Source organism: Lepidothrix coronata, unplaced genomic scaffold, assembly GCF_001604755.1.
Source record: "Lepidothrix coronata isolate B3197 unplaced genomic scaffold, Lepidothrix_coronata-1.0 Scaffold22, whole genome shotgun sequence".
NCBI classification, from domain to species: domain Eukaryota; kingdom Metazoa; phylum Chordata; class Aves; order Passeriformes; family Pipridae; genus Lepidothrix; species Lepidothrix coronata.
The window spans coordinates 2,455,183-2,464,362 of NW_016690202.1; the positions used below are offsets into that span (position 1 = coordinate 2,455,183).

Here is a 9,180-nt window from a genome sequence, read left to right on the forward strand (position 1 = left end):
GAGGACAATGAGCTCAGCTCTTCAGCCTTTGACTCCTGTTTTCCTGAACTTCAGAGCACATTTCCACTGTCCCATAGCACAGCACTCAAATGGTGCTGGCCACATCTGTGCAGCTGGTATGCCAGCCAGGTGCCTTGTGCAGAAGTCCTACTGTTTTTTTGACAAGTCCCTTCACACCTTGCTGTCTTCCTGACCTTCAGAGGCACAGGTGTGAAGATTACTCTGGCTGAGCTGGATGCACCCTCAGCCTGAGCAGAGCCATTCTTACAGTCATGGGTGGAGGCTTGCTCCCTGCTGCTTAGGAGGTTAGGAAGAGGCTTTGCAGCAGCTGTACTTCAATTTGCCTTGCACCTGCACGGTGCAAGCCTGTGTTGGTGGTGAAACAAAACACTCTGAGCCTCTCTCTTGTGCTGAGCCAAAAGCTCATCCAGCAAACCAGCCAAACGCTGTTTCAAGTCAGAAGTAAACTTTCCTCCCTCCTCCTGGTTTAACTTTAACTCAGAAATGATCCAATCTATCCCAAGGTCACGCGTTTGTGACAGTATAAGAGAACAGTGTGATCACAGAGGCAGGTTAGGGGGGAAACTAATTCTACTTCTCTTAGCTGCAGCATGTACTTGAGTTGCTTGTGAAACCTTGACACCGTGCACACTGATTTCCAATTCCCGGATGCTTTCACGGATGTTGCACTAATTTATTTTCTTTTTTTTTTTAGCATCCAATGCTTCAGTCAGCCACAGGAAGGGAGAGCTTTTTTTAACTCTTGGTGTCTGAATTGCACAGTTGTCACTGTTCAAGAATATATTTATTGTAAGCTGAGGATGATCACCTTGATACCAAACAACCCTGTCCAAGGGTACAACTGTCCCAAAAAAGGTTTTATCAACCAGCTCCATGCTCCCAGGCATGTTCTTACCCTATTGCTATCTGGCTGTGTAGGCACACAATTTTCAATTGAAGGAACTGATTCAAATTGATTGAACAACCAGCCTGGTCTACCTGCTCTGTTAATTGGACCAAAATAATTTGTGCTAAATTCAGGATAGGGATTTGCAATGGAGCTAATAGGGGGAAACCTTCACTTAAACGACTGTGGGCTCCTTGAGTAGTATTCTCCAAAATTTGTCACACATCGTACAACCTCATTTTAAAATAAATCACTGTATTAATTAAAACTTTTTTCGCAAAAAGCTTCCAACATACTGTAGTACCATCTAAGTCTTAGTCATGTACCTTCACTGTTGCTGCAGGCAAGAAAGATCCTTCCTGGCAACCTGCTTTGCTGATCTGCAGATGAAGGCTATAGGGAGAAATGGACAAGAACATCAGCACTCTCCTTACATGATCTGCAATGGAGTTGTCTGATTATTTGACAGGAATGAAACAGTGAGAGTATAGATATATAAACAGTGCTTGTTGTACTTCTGATTAAATAATGACAAGAAATAAATCTTGTCCCCCAAAAGACTGGCTATATTAAGCATACTACTTTTTAGCCATGAATCATAAGCAATCTCTTTGTGGTATTATATAGACATATAGAGATAATTTCTCATCTTTACAACCTGTAACCCTTGGATTCCTGACATAGCACAGGTAGGGCTGTAATAACATGAACTGGATGCTCTTTCTTCATATTACTGACTACCATATATGGAGCAGGCTGTTTAGCAAGATAAGGGACATTCTGATATTCTGTTTATCACACACAGTGTGAGGGAAGAGTTTACACAGCCTTCTGTGAAGCTGGTGCAACTCTCTTCATCCCAAATCCTTCCAGTAAACTATGGCCTCTTATGTAGTTATCTTCCAGTAAGGATGCTGCATAATACCTTCAGTTCAATAATACACAGTTATTTCCTTGCATTTGTCAGGAAACAGGAAGAGAAAACTGTTTATGCCCAAGAAGCATTTGTGTTCTATGTCATCTTAAGAGCTGTAAACTCTCTGCTTCTCAATGAGACATATGTTAATACACATTGCTATTTTAGCTTAGTCCTCTGAAATACCATCACAAAACATACTACTTTCATGGCTCTCTAAAGAAATGCATCATTAGGTAAATTCGAGTTTACCCATTTAGACATTACAGTTACAGTTGTCATGTTTCTAATTCACTGTTAGGAATAATATCTTTGTTACATGAAGCCAGGCAAGTTGAACTACTCAACATTCTGAAGTGCATGTAAAAGAATAAAAGAAAGCATCCAACTCAAATGTGTTATAAAAAAATCTTATTTAGATATCTTAAAAAATACAAGACATATTACATAAAATCAAACTGCTATTCATCAAAATTTTGCTACATATCCCCATTTAGATTGTGTACTGGCAAGTGTTAAGTAACAGTGGATAATCTCAACTAACATTTTATCCCAGTGCTAGCTGATAACCAGTTCAGCTTATCAACTTAATAGGGTAACATTATAAGGTTCTGCATTGTTAGTATTTACAGCACTGTAACTTGGAAAACAATATAAAAATTACATTATACTAAAGATAATAAGCAGTCTACACCAAGATGGTGAAATGGATTCTCCTCTTCTTTCTTCTCTCTACAGCTTCAAATGATTTTCAGTGTAAGCAGGTACACAGAGCAAGGTCCTACAAACAGAATCTGTTCAGCTGCTTAATACATTAAACAAAACAGATTTATCTGTTAATGAAATACACTAATAACACTACATAACATTCCAGAGACATTTTGCTTTTTAAAAACTTTTATATTGAACAAAAATGTCTTCAACCACAATTCACTTCTAGGTCAGCAGCATTTTCGCAAAGCATCTGAAATGTCTTTTTTTCCCCCCAGTCTTCAATGTAATTAAAATGCAGAAACGTTTCTTCAGACTCTCTTGTACAAAATAATTCTACTGTGACTCACATCCTTTCATCAGTACTATTAAAAGTTCACTTTTCTAAGATTAAACTCAGTAGGTTGATTTATTGGTCCTACTTAGGTTTGAAGAGTAAGAATCTGATTTCTTGGGGTATCTGCCTGATGAGAGAGACACTTGCATCCTCCGTGTTGTTCGTACAGTTCGGCAAATAAGAGCATATTTAAGGTTGTCTCTAAAGTCTTTTGAAATATAATAATAGACAAATGGGTCAATACAACTGTTCAAAGTGGAAAGGCACAGCGTAATTATGTACCATGCATACATATAGCTCTGGCCGTAGCCTTTGAGGAGCGAATAGTGCACAATAATCAGCACATTGCTAGGTGTAAAACAGATGAGATACATGGACAGGACAACAATAATGAGTTTGATTGCTCTTATTCGTTTCTTCCCATCTTCTATGACGGAGGCACTCAGAGTCTTAATCATTAGTATGTATGCGACAGCAGTGACGATAGCTGGGATTAAGAAGAATCCAATTGCAAGTGAGAGGAAATAACTGAACATATCATGAGCCAAAACATTATAAGGCAACACATCATGGCAGGTAGTGATGTTAAGATTTGAAATATATACCGTCTGATTAACAAGATACAATGGAATGGTGCCCAACAAAATCAGTATCCAGATTGCAATGGAGACACCCAAGGCAATTTCTGCTTTCTTTTTTGAATGTGCCATGGGGTTCACTACAACGCAATACCGTTGTACACCCAGACATGTAATAAAGAGAATGGAACAGTACATATTTCCATAGAAAAATCCAACAAGTACTTTGCAGAGACCTTCACCAAATAGCCAGTTATTGCCGTTTAGATGGTATGCAATCTTCAGTGGAAACCAGACAATAAAAAGAAGATCTGCCAATGCCAAGTTAACCATATAAATCACGGCTGGATGTTTCTTCTTTGTTCGGAAAAAAAAGACCCAGAGGGCCACAGCATTGCTTGGCAAACCAACTATAAAGACAAAGATATAGACAATGGGAAGAAAAACTGTAGTCAGCTTTCCCCTGAGGACTTCTGCTGCAAATTCATCCACTTTGTATGACTCTTCAGAATTATTTGCATTTGTAACTTTCTGACCAGCGAAACTTCTTCCTTTTGAACTGCCGGCTCCACTGTTCTCTAAAATTAAAAAAATAAGACATTGCTGTTACTGAAGTACAGACTTCTTGTTCTCTTAAAAAATAAACTAGATATAGTGATTTACTCAGAACATTTAAAGATGGCTTTATCAACAGAAAAATTAAGACCAATTTTCAAACATTTGACAATTTATCTTTCCTTTGTTTTATTATCCAAAAGACAACCTGTATCCTTATTCAAGTATTCTACCAATATGCTTTTCCATGTCACCAGTGATATTAAAAAGCCTTATTAAATGGGCTATCAGGTGCTCCTACCACCTGAACAGTTACAGCAGAAAGTACTTGAAGTACCCCAGGGCTCCATTAGCTTTCCATATAGCAGTGCCAGATTGCCCGAGTGGTGGGATTTATAAAACTTTGCAGCAGGCTAACATAATTGCAACAGAAGCTTCCCCAGTTTAGATGGCCTGAAAATCAGGTATGCAGTAAAATAAGAGTGTTACCTTCAGACAAGCTAGAACTGAAACTCAGAATGAAATACCCAAAGCTATGCACAAGTGTAGGGAAAAATGCATATTTTACTGTATCTGAATTGAAACGTGAACATACTAACTCTGTGCACGAAGATGCAATAGGGCCAGTCATCTGGGATCTCCTTCCAATTCACAGGTAAGACAGTCAGACAATCTCTGCAATTTCTACTCAAAGTGCCAGGTGGCAGAGCTGACAGCTACGGTTGCTTCATACATAAGACAGCTGTACTACAAGTTTTGCTCTGCCTCTTTGAATGCCATGGGAACTTACAAACCACATGGGTGAGCCAGGTGTTCCTGACTGCTGTGTTGTATAGGACAGCCTTCTGACAGCCCAGTTCAAAACCCCTGCAGACACAATACAGCCCTCTCCTGCTGACAGGTTAAACTGCAGAAGCAGACAATGTCCTTGAACTTGCACCAATCCAAAAACTCAGATATCCACTGAGCTAAACTGTATGGACATGGAAGTTGACTGGTTTTGGGAGAATTATTTTTAACCTTAACTCAGTTTCTCTCAATATTTGTGGATTTGTTCGGCCAAAATTCCCTACCCCCCTCCCCAACTGGAGTTATAAAGGAGAGTCTTCTTGAGCAAAGCAGGTTTGTGTACCTGAACAGTCCACAGCCATGAAGAGTGTTCAAGGATAACCCCTTTGTTATTCAGTAGAATTTTGATACAGTTCCACACTGAAAAAATGCTTACACCTTAAATTTGAAAGAATTTTTACTTAAGAAATATGTAAATACACAAGTATGTGTGTTTCCCAGCATAGATTCTCAAAAGTAGCCCAACTTTGGATTGCTGTTTCTTTTCAGTTGTAACTGCAAAAGTCTGATGTACAGTATATATTGATGTTCTTTAGACATTTGAATTTTTGAATAATTTGAATAGTTACCCTAGATCCACTTCAGCATTTGCCAATCTCCAGGACCAGGCAGTCTTCACTGGAAAACTGAGGTGTAAGAAAACTTTTTGCCAGTACAATGACATAGTCAAGTCTTTCCAGTAGACTTCATGAACACTGACCAAACAACTGTCCTAAAGAAAATTAATTCAACCGCCAAACAGTCATTTTGGTCTATATGGAGTGTAATTAAAACAAGGCAGAATTATATAAATCCTGCTCTCAGATCTTCAAGCTCCTTGATTACACCAGCAATACTGTTAAAGACTGGAAAGTTTAATTGTGTAATGCAGCAATATCCCAGGTCCCTAACCTAAGCTGTGAATAGGAAAAGCCATAAAACCAGCTTGAAGGACATAGCTTATGCAGATATCAGACATTGAAATGATAACCAGCTAAGCAATGCCACTTTTCTCAGCCTTACAGCTCAGCTGAGAAAGATCATGGAGATACTTGGAAACAGACCCTTTATTCCAAGCTGGTAGCAGTTCTCAGGATACCATAATAAAATGCCGTGTACAATGCTATGTTAAGCACATGTCCATCAGAAAGTGGTCGATATTATCAAATTGCAGTCACACTATTTGTATTCCATTTCAAAGACTCAAATTATTGTAGAAAACTAAAGAGCAAATACTACCACTTTGTTCTTATTGATGTTTTGTGATCAGATATAAAACAATGCTTTGCAATTGATGTTCAAAGGTTAGGTTTAAAAAAAAAAAAGCTCACCAAAACCCCCAAAGTTAGTTAGTGTTACACACTACAGTAAGAACTGTACTAAAGTGAATGGATGGATAGATACATGAACCATAGACAGGACTTAGGATTGCAAGGCTAGCAGAAGAAAGACAAAGGTTTGTTTTATTCTATTTTTTAAGACACAGTCAAACTAAAGGGGTGAATTGCGAGATCAAGTCTTGATTTTATGCTGACTTTAGTTCGAGCCTCAAAAGTTTTGACTACAGACAGTGGTCAGCTTTTGTCAGCCCAACTAGCAATAGGGAGTCAGTGTCCTGTTTCTTTGCTGTTAACACTCCCTCACCGAACAGCCAATCCTTTGTTAGGTATGTGCATTTTCTACATCCCTTCCTTACTCTTTCAGCACTTGTCGTTTTCCATAACAATCGAGCTCTTTTCCAAGCCGAATTTCACCATGCTTGACTCACACACAGAGAATGCAGCTGATTTGCTAATCTGCCCACGGGAAAAGCGTACTCTCCTCCCACAAAAGACTGTTTCAACACCTTTGCCAGTTGTCCAGAGGATACAACCCACTACATACCAAACGCAGGATTATGGCTACCCTGCAGACACAAAAGCGACAGCAGCACTGAGTATCCAAAAATAACCTAGCTTAGGTCATGGTAGTAATAACCACACAGGACTAAGGTTAAGATCACCCCGGTTTTTGGATCTGCAACCCATATTCACCACAACGCCGTAATGGCATCAGCCTGTTTGAAAACTGCCGCAATAAGCTTCTGGCTTAGTACATCTCCCTTGGCTGGGGTGGGATCACACTTCACCTCATTTCACCTCCCTACTCCAGGAAATCAAGTACCCAGTTAGAACTTCCAAGCATACTTCTTTTCCCTCTCCCCTCTCCTCTGAAAATTCCAAACTCCTCACCCCACCCAGATCAGAGAACTAGGCTATTATAAGGCAGTTTAGTTTCAGGAACCCCGCTCTGAAAAACACAAATCTAGAATCTATACCTTGAGAAAACAGGACCTATCATACGCTTGGCTTCAATATTTACACAACCTTTACGCATATGCTTTTATTATGTAAATAAGCCCAGAATAAAGAATAGAAAGACACAGTGCAAAGGGCATGTGTAGATATGGCAATGGAGTTTATTATAAAAGGTAGTGAAAAATTAACTTTATGGCAGTGAAATATTAATATGGCGGTTTGGTTTTTCCCCAAACAGCACTTATGTTCAATATAGACTAATAAAGAAAAAAAACCCCTAGCTTTTCAGAGCTGGGTAAAAAGCAAAAACATGGTCTTTATAGTTTTTTTGTTTATCTAAAGGGGGGGCTATAAGAGGCTGTAGTGACAGAACCAGGGGGAATGGCTTTAAACTGAAAGAGAGTTTAAAGAGAGTTTACACTGAATAGTAGGAAGAAATTCTTCACTGTGAAGGTGGTGAGGCACTGGAACAGGTTGCCCAGAGAAGTTGTGGATGCCCCATCCCTGGCAGTGTTCAAGGCCAGGTCGGATGGGGCTTTAAACAGCCTGGTCTACTGGAAGATGTCCCTGCCCATGGCAGGTGGTTTGGAACTAGACGGTCTTTACGGTCCCTTCCAACCCAGGCCATCCTGCGGTTCTCTTTACAGCGGGTGAAGCCAAGCCACGCGCGCCCCACAAGCCCTGCGGGGGCCGGGAGGGAGCCGCGCTCAGCTGCTCGCCCGTGGAGCGCTTTCCCCACCGTCAGGGAGCCCGTCCCGCGGCTCCCGGCAGCCCCACTGCCACCCGCCCGAGTTTTCCTAACCCGCTCGACTCCGCGGGAACGTCTCCCAGTCCGCTCCGGGGTCCTCACATCCCACCCGGGTCCAGACACCAGCCCCGCTGTGCCCCCGTCCTCATCTCTCCCGCAGCTGAGGGGCGGCCAGCACGGCACCCTCAATGGGATCGGCCGCCCCCGCTGGTCCCAGCCGGGCGGAAGGCTCTGGTCCCCGTCAGCAGCTGCTCATCTCACCTGCAGCGGTGGCGGCCCCCAGCATCGCAGAGACCAGCAGCAGGCACAAGCCGCGACGGACAGCCATGCTCTCGCCGCGCGCCAGCCACTACCGCTTCGCCTGCACTGCCGACCAGTTTCACCTGATACCTGAGCGGCGAAGGGCGGAAGGCGCGGCCAGGGCTCAGACCAGCCAGGCGGCGGGCGGAGCCCGGTCGGGTCGGGCCCGTCCCAGGCGAAGGGCGGCGGGGCTGTCCCTGAAATGGGGGGAGGGTCTGGCGGGCGGGTCCGCTCGCCGCCCCGCAAAATGGCGGTTCCCCACAGCCCTCGCGGGCAGGCGGTTGGTGATACGCGTCGCCTCACGTCCCACTCGGCCGGTGCCGGGGCGGAGCAGGTGCCGGCGCACCCGGCGCTTCACCCCCTCCACTTACGGCCCTGAGCCTGCTGGTGGGGGCCCTGCCTACGGCAGGTGCGCTGTTACCAGCTTGCTGCCCACTACAGCCGAGGAGCGCTGGTTGAGCGGCCACCACTGCAGGTGGAGCGGAGCAGGATTGTTCTGGGTCGCGCCGGCTGGGGCGAGGAGCGTTTTGCGTGAATGCATTATTCCAGCCGATTCATAGCATACTGTGTTGAGCATTCCAGGTTTCTTACTCATCCGTGTTATAATGTCACAGAATCGTGGAATTTCAGAATGGGTAAGCTTGCAAGGGACCACAGAAAGTCATCTGGTCCAACCTCCAACTGAGAAGAGCCTGGCTCCATTCCATTGGCATTGTCCCTTCAGATATTGATAGACATTGATGAGTTCCCCTCTCAGTCATCTCTTCTTGAGGCTGAACAGGCCCAGCTACCCCAGCCTTTCCTCATAAAAGAGGTGCTCCAGTGTCCTAGTCACCTTTGTCACTCTCTATTGGACCCATTCCAGGAGATCTGTGTCTTACCCTGAGGAGCCCAGAGCTGGACACAGCACTCCAGATGAGGCCTCAACAGGGCTGAGAAGGATCACTTCCCTCAACCTCCTGGCAATTCTCTTCTTAATGCACCCCAGGATACCATTGGCCTT

General features: G+C 43.3%; 1 protein-coding gene across 1 annotated transcript; it reads right to left on the minus strand.

Annotated features, from left to right (window-relative positions):
• Positions 1–1,796: 1,796 nt before the first annotated feature.
• Positions 1,797–8,863, minus strand: F2RL1 (F2R like trypsin receptor 1). The gene is made up of 2 exons (XM_017808354.1): positions 8,139–8,863; positions 1,797–4,027 (listed from the first exon to the last, which is right to left on the minus strand). The coding sequence occupies exons 1-2, from the start codon at positions 8,203–8,205 to the stop codon at positions 2,931–2,933; spliced, it is 1,164 nt and encodes a 387-aa protein (XP_017663843.1). The 5' UTR covers positions 8,206–8,863; the 3' UTR covers positions 1,797–2,930.
• Between the last annotated feature and the right edge of the window lie 317 nt (positions 8,864–9,180).